General features: G+C 48.6%; 1 protein-coding gene across 4 annotated transcripts in view; it reads right to left on the bottom strand.

Moving 5' to 3' along the window:
- Nucleotides 1-17,883, bottom strand: part of UBE3C (ubiquitin protein ligase E3C) — a 116,056-nt gene that overhangs the window by 21,337 nt on the left and 76,836 nt on the right. For all 4 annotated transcript variants that reach the window (XM_045166507.1, XM_045166508.1, XM_045166509.1 and 1 more), the window contains exon 18: nt 13,431-13,678. In XM_045166507.1, the coding sequence (XP_045022442.1) occupies nt 13,431-13,678 (248 nt within the window). The remainder of the gene's footprint in view (nt 1-13,430; nt 13,679-17,883) is intronic.

Below are 17,883 nucleotides of genomic sequence, written 5' to 3'. Positions count from 1 at the left end.
TGCTCCCCCTCAATCTGCTCTGTGCCTCCACCCCGCCCTCCTGCCTCTGATGCAGACGCTGGTCACTGGATCCTGGGACCCATTCCACCCAGGATGACCTCCGCTGAGCTTGCTTACATACGCAAAGACGTCTTTCCAAATAAGGTCACGCTCACAGGGACCGGGCTTCCCTGGTGGCTCAGCAGTAAAGAACCTGCTTGCGATGCAGGAGACCTGGGTTCAATCCCTGGGCTGGGAAGATCCCTGGGAGAAGGCAACAGCCGCCCACTCCAGTATTCTTACTGGGGGAATTCCACAGACAGAGAAGCCGGGCGGGCTACAGTCCATGGGGTCACAGAGAGTGACTATCACTTTCACTTTCTCTCATAGGTACAGGATATTAGGATTTGAGTGAATCTTCCTGGGGGGTCACAGTTCTACCCACAGTGGCAGGCAGGCCAGAGCACCTCAGTGACCAGCCCTCTCCTCTGGGTGGGGCACAGTGAGCGTGGGCATGGGCACTATGTGCCAAAGTTGGGTTTCGTGTAATTTTCGATGTCAAGGAAAACGATTATTCTTTAGATTTTTTTTTCAATCGTCAAATGGGGAGAAAGCAGCATTCTCAGCTCAGCGACCACAGCTGCTCTTCCTGCAGAGAGGTCGCTGTCTGGCCACACCCACATCCACCAAATACTAAGCACAGGCTTCCTGAGACAGACGTGTGTGACGTCACTTCCGCCCTGCCCCACCTCCCCACACGAGAGGGCAGGCTTGTGCCACGGCCCACCCTGGAGGGGCCCCTCCGTGCGCACGCGGCCAGCACTGCTGCCCCTGGACGGCCATCTCACACACGGGGCAGTCTACAGTCGGGACCCTTAAATGCACCAACCTTACACACTCACGTTAGGCTCAGATACCCTCTGAGACCCACATTTTAACTCTCACCCACTGATGTGACTGGAGCAGACTACAAAACAGCCATGGACTGCAGCCACGGAACGTCCCCCAGAAGAGAACGTCCTCCCATTGGCAAACATCCTCCCAGAGGCAAACGTCCAGAGGGCACTGTGTGGGCTCCCGGACACCACCTCCCCGAGGGCGGTCACCGCACTTGGAGTTCAGGCTCACCCTCTTCCCCTCCAGCTATGTCCCCGCACTTCTCTTTCTGATTTGAAGACTGATGATTACTCAATTAGTTCTGAAAAGAAGGCAAAAAAGCCTTTCTTAATGAGAGAACGGGCAATAAAATGGCAACTGGCACTTAGGTCCTCTCCTGACGATGTAAAGAAGGGCTGTTTTGAGAAGCCAGGCTTTGCCTCAAGTTAAGGATGGCCAATACTATTAACCTGGCCCACTTAGGAACCCCATTACTTCTAATGAATGATGCCGTCAAAGCTAAGGAGCATTCTGCAGACGACAAGACTGATCCCAGGTGTCGAGAAAAGCCTCATTTGTACGGCAGTCTGTGAGTAAACTCAGAGAGTAAATCATCGGGTGTTGAGCACGGAAGGTCATTGTCTGCCATTCCTGCATTAGTAACAATAAACCTGTGAAGTCCACTCAATCCATCAGAGCTACCTGAATTTTAAACAGAAACTCCACTGTGACTCATAAAATGTAAATGCACAGGTGTAATTTTTTACACGAGGCAGGTTTGAACCTTTAGAGCATTTAATATACAAGCACTAATAAACGATGGCACTAAAAACCGCGACTGCATCAGCTAAATGGATTATAAATTAAATTTCCATAATGCATGCAACTGGGACACAAATGTAAGCATCAATCAAGGTATTTCCTAAACACAGGTTAATTATACAACTTCAAAAACTGCCAATTTTTTATGCAAAATAATCCACTTAGCATTTTTCATATTGGCCTCAATCCTCAGTCCGCTGCACACTTGTTCTTAGAAGCGTATCAATAACCACTTGTCATGAAAACATAGCAATAGGTATATGGAGAAAACCTGTAACGTATTTTTCAACTGTCTGTTTTTTATGAGTGTTTATAGCTAGAAATTGTGCCAAAATGATCTGAAATAAAAAGGATTAATTACGGTAGAAGCCTTTTAATATAAGTGAGTGCAGTCACCATGCAATTAACGCAAACCGTGGCCGTGCCCAGATGGGCGGTGTGAGCGGCATCTCAGGCTGGTTCTGTTTGCTGCCAAATAACTTCAGTAATTTACTACATTAAGAATCAATAAAAAAAATAATGCTTTTCAAATGCACCTCTATCAATCTTCAGGTAGTTCTAAAGTGAACATTTATAACTTAATCTAAAAACTATATTAGAGATGTCCTGTTTTAAGGCCACTCTAATTGAACAAGGAGATAATAATTTCAATTATTTCAGATCATGCTAACCTTGGAGTCTACAAAATTAAAGATATGTAAAATAAGGATGTAAGCTGATACTAATATGCTATTTAATTTAGCAGTTGTGTCTCAGAAGAAATGATGGCGAGTTGAACACCATGCTCTGACTGGGCTACTGAGGACTCTCAGGCTGAGGCTCCTGCAGGGCAGGGGCGCTCCTGGCTGTTAGCACACCGCTGGTGCCCATTCACGGGGCGCAGCGAGGGCGTGCCCGCTGTGCGCGGGGACCTCTATCGGCAGGATGGAATTCTGCATTCACAAACTGGTTTGCAAAAAACCATTTATTCTCTTTTGAGACATTTCAGGTTGTCAAAATTATACACGTAAAATTCGCTTTGAATCCTAACTGCTTACTCCTTTAGCTCTGTCCACACAGCTGCCTGACCCTTAGTGACGAGGGCATGCTGTGTGTTGGGTCTGACCTGCTCCCTCACCACCTAGGGGGATGAGGCGTCCCACCAGCCCTGGAAGCCAAGGAGAGACACTTACTCCATCATTGCAACTGGTAATCTGCACCAAGGGTTTGACAGCTTTATTTCTGAAAACACCCCGTTCACTTCTGAAAACCTCTGAGGATGCTGGGTGGGTGGGAGAGAAGAGGTCACGCCTCCAAGCCGTTCTCCTCACTGGGCATCGGGAAATCCACCCGGGCGCACAGCCACTGCCCAGCGAGTGCCCACTCCCGGCCGCTCCTCCCGGCTCAGGCTCCTCCGCCCACCAAGTGATGGAAAAGTTGCGTCCCATTCCCCCACGAGCAGTCAGGGCTGGTATATCCCCAGAGCCGTGCAGCCGTCACCCTCCATCTGAGTTTTGAGCATTTCACCCCCTACAGCAGAAACCTCGAGTCCTGGGCTGTCACTCCCTCACTCCTGCACCCCCAGCACAGAACTCTTGGAGGCCTTTTCTGTAGCCACACACACTTTTGGGTGAGCTGCGCAGCCCTCGGGCACTTCTGACGGTGCCCTGCCTGAGTTCCTGCTGCCCGTGGCCATCTATACCAGCAGAGGCCAGGAGGCCTGCTTACCTTGTTTCTGACCCCCTGGGGTGGCAGGAGCCCCTGCCTGGTCTGTCTCACTCCCAGAGGAGCTCAATAGCCCCCAGCTGCCTCCCAGAGAAATTACCCCAATGTGAGGAACAAGAGCAGCAGTACACGTCTTCACCTGGCTCGCTTTTCACAGTGACTATTCATTTATCTTTAAAGTGTATTTATTTGGCTGGGTCTTCACTGTAGCATGGGGGGTCTAGTTCCCTGAAGAGGGATCGAACCCAGGCCCCCTGCATTGGAACAGGGAGTCTTAACACACTGGACCCCAGGGAAGTCCCCAGAGTGACTACATGCAGTGCACTTTAAGCAGCACCAGCAGAAGTCTGTGTTCCTAACTTTCCAGGTGAGAATCTGACATGGCTTAGAAACAGAAAACCAGCCCTAGTGTAACAGTGACCCGTGTTAAGCTAGTGTGTGGGAGGGCTTAAAAATGTGAGAAGGGAGCCCACCCACTGCAACCACTGAGCCTGCGCTCCGGAGCCAGGACACTACTGAAGCCCTGGAGCCTGTGTCCACAGCCAGAGAAGCCGCTGCAGGGAGAAGCCCGCACACTGCAACCGGAGAGCAGCGCACCCCCTCCCCCCGGCGCCCCGCAACTGGGCAAAGTCCTTGCAGACCAGCACAGCCAAAAAAAATTTTTTTTAAATAAAGAAAAATTAGAAAAAAATGTGACAAGGGATATCTCAATGGAAAGCAAGATCTACTTATGCAGGGGCAGAAAGAATTCTGGTGAATATCTCAGAATCGCTAAAACTTGTAGCTACTGAAATCAACTGAATTCTGGCATACACTTGCCATTTTTACTGTTCAGTAAGCTGCGACCGGCGCACTAAAGCGTGGCCTGCGACCAGCGCACTAAAGCGTCACCGAGAGGAGCTACCCCACGTCCAAGGTCAGGGGCAGAAGCTGGGAGGACCCCATGCCCGAAGGGTGGCGGCCAAGAGGAGCTACCCGACGTCCGAGGTCAGGGTCGGCAGCAGAGAGGAGCTACCCAAGTCCAAGGTCGGGGCGGCGGCCGAGAGGAGCTACCCCACGCCTCCACGCCTGAGGCGAGGGGCGGCAGTGGGGAGGACCAACCCCACGCCTGAGGCCAGGGGCGGTGGCGGAGAGGAACTACCCCACGCCCCCACCCCCAAGGCAAGGAGCAGCGGTGGGGAGGACCAACCCCATGCCCGAGGCCAGGGGCGGTGGCGGAGAGGACCAACCCCACATCCAAAGAGCGGTGGCTGCGCGGGTGCAGGAGGGCCTAGAGGAGCTATCCCAGGCTGAAGGTCAGGAAGGGCGGCGGTGAGGAGATACCCTTCGTCCAAGGTAAGGAGCAACGGCTGTGCTTTGCTGGAGCAGCCCTGAACAGATACCCCACGCCCAAGGTAAGAGAAACCCAAGTAAGACGGTAGGTGTTGCAAGATGGCATCAGAGGGCAGACACACTGAAACCATACTCGCAGAAAACTAGTCAATCTAATCACACTAGGACCACAGCCTTGTCTAACTCAATGAAACCAAACCATGCCCATGGGGCAACCCAAGACGGGCGGGTCATGATGGAGAGATCTGACAGAACGTGGTCCACTGGAGAAGGGAATGGCAAACCACTTCAGTATTCTTGCCTTGAGAACCCCACGAACAGTATGAAAAAGCAAAATGATAGGATACTGAAAGAGGAACTCCCCAGGTCAGTAGGTGCCCAATATGCTACTGGAGATCAGTGCAGAAATAACTCCAGAAAGAATGAAGGGATGGAGCCAAAGCAAAAACAATACCCAGCTGTGGATGGGACTGGTGATAGAAGCAAGGTCCGATGCTGTAAAGAGCAATATTGCATAGGAACCTGGAATGTCAGGTCCATGAATCAAAGCAAATTGGAAGTGGTCAAACAAGAGATGGCAAGACTGAATGTCGACATTCTAGGAATCAGCGAACTGAAATGGACTGGAATGGGTGAATTTAACTCAGATGACCATTATATCTACTACTGCAGGCAGGAATCCCTCAGAAGAAATGGAGTGGCCATCATGGTCAACAAGAGTCCGAAATGTAGTACTTGGATGCAATCTCAAAAACGACAGAATGATCTCTGTTCGTTTCCAAGGCAAACCATTCAATATCATGGTAATCCAAGCCCATGCCCCAACCAGTAATGCTGAAGAAGCTGAAGTTGAACGGTTCTATGAAGACCTACAAGACCTTTTAGAACTAACACCCAAAAATGTCCTTTTCATTATAGGGGACTGGAATGCAAAAGTAGGAAGTCAGGAAACACCTGGAATAACAGGCAAATTTGGCCTTGGAATACGGAATGAAGCAGGGCAAAGACTAATAGAGTTTTGCCAAGAGAACGCACTGGTCATAGCAAACACCCTCTTCCAACAACACAAGAGAAGACTCTACACATGGACATCGCCAGATGGTCAACACCGAAATCAGATTAATTATATTCTTTGCAGCCAAAGATGGAGAAGCTCTATACAGTCAACAAAAACAAGACCGGGAGCTGACTGTGGCTCAGATCATGAACTCCTTATTGCCAAATTCAGACTTAAATTGAAGAAAGTAGGGAAAACCACTAGACCATTCAGGTATGACCTAAATCAAATCCCTTATGCTTATACAGGGGAAGTGAGAAATAGATTTAAGGGCCTAGATCTGATAGACTGCCTGATGAACTATGGACTGAGGTTCGTGACACTGTACAGGACACAGGGATCAAGACTATCCCTGTGGAAAAGAAATGCAAAAAAGCAAAATGGCTGTCTGGGGAGGCCTTACAAATAGCTGTGAAAAGAAGAGAAGCGAAAAGCAAAGGAGAAAAGGAAAGATATAAGCATCTGAATGCAGATTCCAAAGAATAGCAAGAAGGATAAGAAAGCCTTCCTCAGCGATCAATGCAAAGAAATAGAGGAAAACAACAGAATGGGAAAGACTAGAGATCTCTTCAAGAAAATTAGATACCAAGGGAACATTTCATGCAAAGATGGGCTCGATCAAGGACAGAAATGGTATGGACCTAACAGAAACAGAAGATATTAACAAGAGGTGGCAAGAATACACAGAAGAACTGTACAAAAAAGATCTTCATGACCCAGATAATCACGATGGTGTGATCACTGACCTAGAGCCAGACATCCTGGAATGTGAAGTCAAATGGGCCTTAGAAAGCATCACTACGAACAAAGCTAGTGGAGGTGATGGAATTCCAGTTGAGCTATTTCAAATCCCGAAAGATGATGCTGTGAAAGTGCTGCACTCAATATGCCAGCAAATTTGGAAAACTCAGCAGTGGCCACAGGACTGGAAAAGGTCAGTTTTCATTCAGATCCCAAAGAAAGGCAATGCCAAAGAATGCTCGAACTACCACACAATTGCACTCATCTCACACGCTGGTAAACTAATGCTCAAAATTCTCCAAGCCAGGCTTCAGCAATATGTGAACCATGAACCTCCTCATGTTCAAGCTGGTTTTAGAAAAGGCAGAGGAGCCAGAGATCAAATTGCCAACATCCGCTGGATCATGGAAAAAGCAAGACAGTTCCAGAAAAACATCTATTTCTGTTTTATTGAGTATGCCAAAGCCTTTGACTGTGTGGATCACAATAAACTGTGGGAAATTCTTCAAGAGATGGGAATACCAGACCACCTGACCTGCCTCTTGAGAAATCTGTATGCAGGTCAGGAAGCAACAGTTAGAATGGACATGGAACAACAGACTGGTTCCAAATAGGAAAAGGAGTACGTCAAGGCTGTATATTGTCACCCTGCTTATTTAACTTATATGCAGAGTACATCATGAGAAATGCTGGATGGGAAGAAACACAAGCTGGAATCAAGATTGCCAGGAGAAATATCAATAACCTCAGATATGCAGATGACACCACCCTTATGGCAGAAAGTGAAGAGGAACTAAAAAGCCTCTTGATGAAAGTGAAAGTGGAGAGTGAAAAAGCTGGCTTAAAGATCAACATTCAGAAAACCAAGATCATGGCATCCGGTCCCATCCCTTCGTGGGAAACAGATGGGGAAACAGTGGAAACAGTGTCAGACTTTATTTTTTTGGGCTCCAAAATCACTGCAGATGGTGACTGCAGCCATGAAATTAAAAGACGCTTGCTCCTTGGAAGGAAAGTTATGACCAACCTAGATAGCATATTGAAAAGCAGAGACATTACTTTGCCAACAAAGGTCGTCTAGTCAAGGCTATGGTTTTTCCTGTGGTCATGTATGGATGTGAGAGTTGGACTGTGTAGAAGGCTGAGTGCCGAAGAATTGATGCTTTTGAACTGTGGTGTTGGAGAAGACTCTTGAGAGTCCCTTGGACTGCAAGGAGATCCAACCAGTCCATTCTGAAGGAGATCAGCCCTGGGATTTCTTTGGAGGGAATGATGCTAAAGCTGAAACTCCAATACTTTGGCCACCTCATGCGAAGAGTTGACTCATTGGAAAAGACTCTGATGCTGGGAGGGACTGGGGGCAGGAGGAGAAGGGGACGACAGAGGATGAGATGGCTGGATGGCATCACTGACTCGATGGACGTGAGTCTGAGTGAACTCCGGGAGCTGGTGATGGACAGGGAGGCCTGACGCGCTGAGATTCATGGGGTCGCAAAGAGTTGGACACGACTGAGCAATTGAACTGAACCGAACTGAAGACCTTTTTAACTTCATGTTTAATTTTGAAGAAACAAACTTATATAGAAAACTATGACTTTAGGAAGAAGAAGAAATCTCCAGATTTGGGAATGCATTGCTTTTAATGGAAAAGAATATAAATTGTGATTAGAATGCTATAAAAGCAGTACAATTCTCTGAAGGGATAAGGGTCAAATAAGTAATCACTTATAAATTATAAAGTTTACGTATTTGTTAATTATTATCTTTGATTTTTCTGTTTCTCAAAAAAATTGAAGGTCAACAAGAGGAAACTCATGGTGACTCACCCCTGTGGTTAATTAACTGGGAGACTCAGAAAGCCAATACCACTGCTTCTGAAATCCGCTGACCTCTAAGTAAAAAGTCTTAGCGTTAGTCTCAACATGCAAGCCATGACTGGCAGACTTGTGCTGAGCACAGAATGATCAACTATTAGCTGAATGATATGTTTAAAAAAACCTAAAGGAAAGATACAATAACTTCAGAGCTCAATCAGATGAAGCAGCTCAACTATGCTGACCCTTAATGAGTCGGCGAGTTCAAAACAAGATGTTATACAACAGAAGCTTTGTCATTTAAGGACCAAAGTAACTTAAATTACTAGTATTCACCTCAATCGACAGTTTCAAAGCCTCAGCAAATTCAGTGAGCATTCTATAAAAGGATTCTAATGAATACAAAAATAAATTTTCCCAACTCTCAGAAATCTCAGGATAAACTGTTAACTGCCAATACTACGTCTATGATTCATTAAGTGTAGACTGAATTCCACTCAAATACAAAATTATAAAGTATGCTGAAGTTTTACCATCTGTTAATTAAAAATTGGAAATATATGACCAAGATATTATCAAACAACCTGATTTATAGGCATTCTGTTCCAATTAAATCAATATTCCAAAGCAGGGGGAAAAAACATTTCCAAGTAGAATTCAAATATGATAAAAGATTTCCTCCAATAAATATTCTGAACTTAATTGGCTTAAATGGACATAGGTGCTTCTATCTGTTTAAAAAAAAAGTTCAAGATGACATTACCACATCCTTGAACTGTTTATTTATTCCCTGTCCAGAGTCTGATTTACAGGCGATAAAATGCAATCACAGCCCACACCAGAGCAGGAATCATCTGCTAATGGAACTTTTAGCGAGAAGTGACCAGTGACATGAGGTAATTCTTCCTATGCAGGAGTGCTCCTGAGGACCTCGCTGCACTTCATCACAGTAAACAATCACTAACATATGCATTAAAGAAAATTTAAATACATTATGACCCAATAAATATCATAATCAATCAATAGACAATTTTCTTCTCTTAAAGATTTAATGTTCGGATACCACACTATTAGCGCTATACTACTACACTCACTTAGATCTGGACAATTTCTAACATGTTGGTACAAAGTTTAACCATTTATAGTCAGATATGTTTTAGAAACTAGTGCTCCCTTAGGAATTCCCTTGCAGAAAATTATACAAGTGAAACCTTTAAAATGAGGAACTAAATTAAGTACCATTCTCAAACAACTATAGTTTTGTTGTTGCTTTTGTCTAAACTTTATTTAATTTCAAGATCTTTATTAAGACAGCATTTATACACACTCCATTTTTAGGACCTGGAATCTGGTTTACAGAGCTGATACATTCCAGAACGAAGGATTAAGAGGGTCTGCTCCCCTCTGGATCTGCAGCTTCACAGCAGATGTGTTCTCAGGGCGGCTCCCACGCGAGCAGCACGACTATACAGACACACCCACACACCCACACATGCACGAGCAGTGCCACTATGCGACACACACCCACACACACACACGTGAGCAGCGTCACTATGCAGACACACACACACACTATCACAACAGGGTCACCCTGGCAGAAGGCTGGATACAGAGAGGAGTGGAACAGAGGAGAAACAAAGCTGCACATGTGTGGCCAATTCAGCAAGAGTGCCAGGACGGACAGACACCCACACACAACAGAACACGTAAACACACTGTCCACACAAAACCTGTCCATGAGTGTTCACAGCAGAATTACTCATAAGAGCCAAACCTGAACCTTCAGGAAATAATGAACTGATAAACTGTGGTAGTTACTCACATGATGACATACTAGACAAGAAAGGAAAGAAGCATGGATAACACGGCACCACGTGGAGGAACCCTGAAAGCATTACGCCAAGGCAAGGAAGCCAGTCGTGAATGGCCACGTGCCGTGCAACTCGGGTCACAGGAAAAGTCTAGAACAGGCAAACTGCAGAGACAGAAAGGAGGTTAGTGGTGGCCCAGGACTTGCAGGACTGGAGCAGAAGGGCAGTAACTGTTAATGAACATGAGGTCTCCTTTTTTACTATTTTCTTCTGAAATCTTAGTGGTGATGGCCGCACATACTAAAAGCCACTGAACGGAACTCCTTACAAAGGCAGAATTTCACGGAATGTGAACTTCAAATAAGTCACAAGAGCATCGTCTGCTCTGCAGGCCCCGATTTTGAATTAGGGTGCTTCTCTAACGGGCCACTGAGTCCAAGGAGCTCCAGGGGGAGAGAGGAGGTCTGCTGAAGACAGCATGGACCACATGGAACAGATCGCAAACGCGCTGCATAAAGGAATTCAATGATAAAGTTGAACTTGACTGTAGCTCTGACTAACTTTTATGGAAAATCACACCGCAACGCTGGTCTCTAAATCACTTCGGGTGACGGAGCCCCTGGGCCGCCCGCCTGCACACGCACCCTTGTGCGGAGCTCCTGTTCGCTCTGCCCCCCCGGGCTGTGTGTCTGCCGCCAGGAGAACCGTGCCCTCCCTGCGCCCACCTCCTGACCCCACAGCTGCCTTGCACGCACTGCTCAGCTTCCTCCAGGCTACGCTCTCCTTCAGATGGAGACCCCTCCTCTGTGGCCTTCCCCGCTGTGCTCAGTCAGGACGCCCCAGTGCGCCCCACCGCGCTGCCCGAATGACCCCATGGGGCAGAGCCCGGCCCAGCCCAGGGCAGCTCGCCGCACGTCCCCGGAGGCCGCGGCACTTGCTGGTCAGGTCTCCCAGGATCCCAAGCCACCCACCATCCAGTTCTGCATCCATGGTCACTTCACGAAAGACGGCCACCCCACCCGGGAACGCCAACCCACCCGGGAACGCCAACCCACCCGGGAACACCAACCCACCCGTCCACTGTCCTTCTCCAGAACCTCTCTCGTCCCTTGGGGGGCCAGGCCTGCTGAGAGGCCGACACCATCCACTTGTAACCCTCCCACCCCCTCCCCAGTAAGCACCCGAAGAACTCATTTCTATCATGCCGCCCCCTAAAAACATCACGCAGAACAGCCCTGAGGCCCACGACTGAGGGACGCTTCCATAGCGCAGTTGTCAGAGGACCGGGGACCACTTGGCAACACCAGGAACACAGTCCTGACACCTCACGACCTGAACGGCCCTTGAAAACGGGCTGAGGGGAAACGAGCCAATCGCAGAGGCCGCCACTGCAGAGGCCACGTGCAGAAGCACACACACAGGAGACACAAGGCACACCTGCTGAGAGCAGAAAAAGGCCAGAGAGTCGGCCGGCGTCCGCCTCGTCTCTTTCTGGAGGGCGAGAAGCTAACCCTGGCGATGGAAACGCCCTCCACTCACGGTGGTGACCGTGCAATCTGTGAATGCGCTGAAGCCGCTCAGCCGTGCTTTTCAACTGGCTGAACTGCATGGCTGGCAAATTCTATCTCAATAAAACCAGGACAAGAAAAAAAAAAACAACACCCAGGACACAAAAACGTGCTCACGAATCCAGTGTCACTTTTCTGTCCTCACACGCGTCTCCAGGAACCCGGGCACCAGCGCCGGGGCTGGGCTGCTGTCCCCGCCACTGGAGACCACTGTCCTCATGGTTCCACAGGGCCTCCCTAAAACCAGCACACCTGTCACCCCAGCACTTGCTGAGAACAGAGGCTTCACGGTCAGGGCACGGGGAGCCAGCTCCCGCCACGGAGACCCCGGCCTTTGTGTCCCCACTGCACGGCTGACAGACCAGTGAGGGAAAGGGCCCAAGAGCACAGAGCCCAGCTCTGCACACCTGCTCCCACCACAGGGAAAGCAGCCGGCTCGGCCACATCGCAGGAGAGCCTTGTTCGTTTCTTAAACAATGAAAGAGGGGGAGACTTGGTCAGGGGCTGCAGTCCGCTGCCCTGAGTTTCCAAGTTGCCTCCGGTCATCCCTTTGACCTTCAGAAGATGAACTGACTCCTGTCCCTGTGTTACGATCCAGTCTCTAAAAATGTGGTGGATGGCAATGAAGCCTCAGGCATTCCTCTCTACCATCTCAAATGGGAAGGAAAAGAACCAGACAGAAGCTGCGCACCTGTGGGCTCTGCCTGGCACATCCGCGGGCCATGCCACGGTCTGATTTCTCCAGCCCCACCACGTGACGGTGCTGGGAGATGCGGCCCCTGGTGCTTAGGTCACGAGGGTGCGGCTCGCACAAACAGCGTCAGTGCCCTTACAGAGAAGCCCCACGGAGCTCCCCGGGCCCTTGCGCCACGTGGGGACAAAGGGGTTATGTGAAGACACAGGCACCGGTCACGGCCCAGGACGGGGGCTGCGCCAAACAGGACACGTGGTGCCCTGGGCCGAGGCCGGCCCAGGCTGTGCGGGGTGTCCGCTGCCTGGACTGCGGGCCCTGCTACAGCAGCCTGGGCAGGCGGGGCCAGGGCCGGTCTACTTCAGTGACGACGACCGTCCTGCTCCTGACTTCAATGGGAACGTGTGCTTTCAAAGTTGCATCGCTAAATACGAAGTCTCCACCAGGTTATATAAGTAAATTTTCCTTTCGTCTACAACAAAGGGTAAGCTATGTTTGCCAAGCCGGTGCACACCCTCCGGTGTGACATTCTGGTCACTGCAGAATCCTCAAGGGGCCACATGTCCCAAGAAACGGCACAGAGCCACGGCCCTCTGTCCCACAGCACTTTCAACACGTCATAGAACCTGAAAAGAATCACTTTTAATGCTAGTTATCAACAAGAGCAACTGTGAAAAGACTTAAAATATTTACACTACCTATGCAAGCAGGTAATACCTGTAAGACTTGTGTAGGCAGAGTTCTAGAGCTGTGTTCTCGATTTCCTCCACGTGTAATGTGTTTAATTCTTCACCACTGCCACAGTAGCTGCCCAGCTTAACCTCCTCCAGTCCTCCCCCCTTCTCCTACACCAGTAATTTTTAATGTATGTACGCACGTAATATAGCTATAAAAGAAAACACTATTCAGGGGTCCGTCAAAATTACGTAAGCAACTCTGAATAGAGACCCTGAAGGAAGCAGACAGCAGCCACGCAGGAGCACACAGCGTCAGCACCCGCATCGGGGACCCACATTCATGCCGAGTGTACGTTACCTTGCCGAGCATCCTGCCCAGGAAGTAGTAATGTCTGGCAAAGGCATCACCCACAAGCATCTGAGCGGCTGGGTTGGGGTACAGAAGCCCTTCGTTAGTGGTCTTAAAGAACCCCTGGTTGGGGTTGAACCCTGACTTCAGTAGTTCGTTTAGAAACTCTCTGAAAATACCACCGCCGTCAATGCCGGCTTCGTCCAGGCCGTGCGCGTTCAGTAAGTGCACACGGATCCGCTTTTTCAAGTCAGGCTCTGTTAAAAGAGGGGGGTGGGGTGAGGAGAAAAGATCTTTTTAAAAAGCAATAAAACAAGTTGGTATTACAGGAAGTTAGGGGAGGGGAGCAAGAATATTAAAACTATTTTAACGCAAGGCTTAAAAAAAACCAACATTAAGAGGAGACAATGAGCTAGGCTGACCAGGGCTTCCCGGGACTCCTCCACTCTGCTCAAGAAGGGAGCGGGCAGGGGCAGCAGGCGGGTGTTCAGGGGAAAATACGAACCCCGCCCCTCACTGTAACAGACTCAAACACCAGGAGGGGAGCGGGCAGAGTCAGGACCTGAGGATAATACGGGCACACAAAGTCGCGAAGGAAGACAAAGAGGCAAACAAAGAAGTCGCTGACGCTAACGTCACACAGACATTCTGAAAGAAGTGAATGACGTGAGAGTCAGAGCGCCAGAGGCTGCATCGTCATTTAAAACAACATTTGGCTGAAAAACAGGGAAAGATTTTGGTTATATAATATACCACAAGATTAAATTAAAAAAAAAAAAAAACACGGCAAAGCTGAAGACTGCCTGACACGCGAGACACCTCTGCACACGGTCCTCGTAAGGACCGCGCGTGGAAGCAGGACACTAGGCCCCAGACGCACTTGCAGCGAACGCGGCGGTTTCCAGTGTGGGCTTCAGGACACAGGCCATGAAAGACAACTCCGCAAGCCAGAGAGGCCCTGCCCGGCTCAATCCCCGAGCAGGCGTGTCTGACCGCATAACCCGCGTCCTGCATCGCTTCCCACCGCACCCTTCAGGCACCCGGCACGGAACCCACCGCACGTCTGCGCCACGGCCACTGCTCAGGCAGTGTGCAGTCGCTCACACATGTCCGACCCAAAGCATCTCAAGGCACCAGGGGACCTCCAGGAAATAGCCTGGAAAGTGGTTTTGCCAGCGCAGGTTCCACTGAACCCCAACACCGCGATGTGCAAGAGTCAGCGTTAAGGTCCCAGGACCTGGGGTGTGAGCCTGTGCCCCCTGACCGCCCCTGCACGGAGGCCCACCCACCCCACCAGGGAGGACAAACGCTGTGCCTGGTGAGCGCACAGCCACCTCTGATTCCTACCCCGGGCAGGAACCCACGCCAGGAACCGCACACACACACTAACCACTTCCAACACTCCAGCAATCTCCGGGTAAGAACAGCCCATTCCCTGGTGACGAGGCCAAGGACAGGGCGGTGAACACCTTATCCAAGGACATGCAGCAAGCGGTGTCAGGGCAGGGCTGCAGCTTAACACAGACTGTTTAAAATCTAACTATACTTAAATGAAGGGCTTTTCACTGATGGCTGAATTCCACAGACATGCTATTTCCATCTATTTTGATCAATTACCAAACATATTCATTCTCAGAGAGAATTCTAAGCAGGTAACTATGGATGCAACACCACCTGTATATCCATCTTCTCAAAACTCAGCTTTAAGACAACTATAAGCATTCATCACGTACAATATTTCTCAAACTGAATGTCAGCAGTTAGCAGCGTTATATTTTGAAAGTTCTAAGTGTAAATAAACGTTTTTTAACTGGGAAACCCTCAACCAAGGCACACTCGTTAACTGCTGGCTCGAATCTTGGCACTGACAATCCAGGCAGGGGAGGAGGGGTCTATCTCAGAGACTTCACAGAAGCCGCCTCTCAGTTCTGGCTAGAGCTGAGGGTCTGTGGCTCCCCAAATCTCACTTCTATAAACAACAAGACACAGCAACACAGTTATTTTTAGAATCAAATCTAGTCTTCTTGCCACTGGATTCAAAAGACAAATTAAAAGCACCCACTTATGGAGGTAAGACTGGGGGGGGCCCTAAGTAAATTGACCCTTGAACAATTCAGGAGTCAGGGGTCCACACAGTTGAGAATCCATGTGTAACTTTTGCCTCTTTTACTGATAATAACAAACAATTAGCACATTTCATATGGTATACAAGATACACACTGTACTCTTATGATGAAGTAAGCGAGAAAAAGGAAACACGCTATTACAAAAGTCAGAAGCAAGAGAGAATACGTTCACAGCACTGCCAGCTCAAGTGTACATCATCTGCTTCCAAGAGCCGCCACCGGGCTGTCAGTACCTGCGGCAGCACCGTCCACACGGCACACAGCCCTGCAGACCCTGTGTTACTAACACCTGACATCACACAATGCACAAACAGGAAGTGTTAGCCGCTCAGTTGTGTCCAACTCTTTGCGACCCTATGGACTGTGGCGACCTAGGCTCCTCGTCCATGGAATTCTCCAGGCAAGGACTGGAGTGGGTTGCCCTCCTCCAGGGGATAGTCCCAACCCAGGCATCAAACACGGGGTAAAAAACCACTGCAGGCAGATTCTCTATGATCTGAGCCACCAGTTCAGGTCAGTTCAGTCACTCAGTTGTGTCCGACCCTTCGCGACCCCGTGAATCGCAGCACGCCAGGCCTCCCTGTCCATCACCAACTCCCGGAATCCACTCAGACTCACGTCCATCTAGTCAGTGACGCCATCCAGCCATCTCATCCTCTGTCGTCCCCTTCTCCTCCTGCCCCCAGTCCCTCCCAGCAACAGAGTCTTTGCCAATGAGTCAACTCTTCGCATGAGATGGCCGAAGTACTGGAGTTTCAGCTTCAGCATCATTCCCTCCAAAGAAATCCCAGGGCTGATCTCCTTCAGAATGGACTGGTTGATCTCCTTGCAGTCCAAGGGACTCTCAAGAGTCTTCTCCAACATCACAGTTCAAAAGCATCAATTCTTCGGCGCTCAGCCTTCTTCACAGTCCAACTCTCACACCCATACATGACCACAGGAAAAACCACAGCCTTGACTAGACGGACCTTTGTTGGCAAGGTAATGTCTCTGCTTTTGAATATGCTATCTAGGTTGGTCATAACTTTCCTTCCAAGGAGCAAGCGTCTTTTAATTTCGTGGTTGCAGTCACCATCTGCAGTGATTTTGGAGCCCAAAAAAATAAAGTCTGACACTGTTTCCATCCACTGTTTCCCCATCTATTTCCCATGAAGTGATGGGACCGGATGCCATGATCTTCGTTTTCTGAATGTTGAGCTTTAAGCCAACTTTTTCACCCTCCTCTTTCACTTTCATCACAAGGCTTTTTAGTTCCTCTTCACTTTCTGCCATAAGGCTGGTGTCATCTGCATATCTGAGGTTATTGATATTTCTCCCGGCAATCTTGATTCCAGCTTGTGCTTCTTCCAGGCCAGTGTTTCTCATGGTGTACTCTGCATATAAGTTAAATAAGCAGGGTGACAATATACAGCCTTGACGTACTCCTTTTCCTATTTGGAACCAGTCTGTTGTTCCATGTCCAGTTTTAACTGTTGCTTCCTGACCTGCATACAAATTTCTCAAGAGGCAGATCAGCTGGTCTGGTATGCCCATCTCTTTCAGAATTTTCCACAGTTTATTGTGATCCACAGAGTCAAAGGCTTTGGCATAGTCAATAAAGCATAAATAGATGTTTTTCTGGAACTGTCTTGCTTTTTCCATGATCCAGCAGATGTTGGCAATTTGATCTCTGGTTCCTCTGCCTTTTCTAAAACCAGCTTGAACATCTGGAAGTTCACGTATTGCTGAAGCCTGGCTTGGAGGATTTTGAGCATGACTTTACTAGCGTGTGAGATGAGTGCAATTGTGCGGTAGTTTGAGCATTCTTTGGCATTGCCTTTCTTTGGGATTGGAATGAAAACTGATCTTTTCCAGTCCTGTGGCCACTGCTGAGTTTTCCAAATTTGCTGGCATATTGAGTGCAGCACTTTCACAGCATCATCTTTCAGGATTTGAAAGAGTTCAACTGGAATTCCATCACCTCCACTAGCTTTGGAAAACCACTAGACCATTCAGGTATGACCTAAATCAAATCCCTTATGCTTATACAGTGGAAGTGAGAAATAGATTTAAGGGAATGATAGATAGAGTGCCTGATGAACTATGGACGGAGGTTCGTGACATTGTACAGGAGACAGGGATTAAGACCATCCCCATGGAAAAGAAATGCAAAAAAGCAAAATGGCTGTCTGGGGAGGCCTTACAAATAGCTGTGAAAAGAAGAGAAGCAAAAGCAAAGGAGAAAAGGAAAGATATAAGCATCTGAATGCAGAGTTCCAAAGAATAGCAAGAAGAGATAAGAAAGCCTTCCTCAGCGATCAATGCAAAGAAATAGAGGAAAACAACAGAATGGGAAA

The sequence above is a fragment of the Bubalus bubalis genome, chromosome 8 (assembly GCF_019923935.1).
Source record: "Bubalus bubalis isolate 160015118507 breed Murrah chromosome 8, NDDB_SH_1, whole genome shotgun sequence".
Classification (NCBI taxonomy): Eukaryota; Metazoa; Chordata; class Mammalia; order Artiodactyla; family Bovidae; genus Bubalus; species Bubalus bubalis.
Note: the sequence above shows the minus strand (reverse complement) of the source record. Positions and strands in the feature narration are given on the sequence as shown.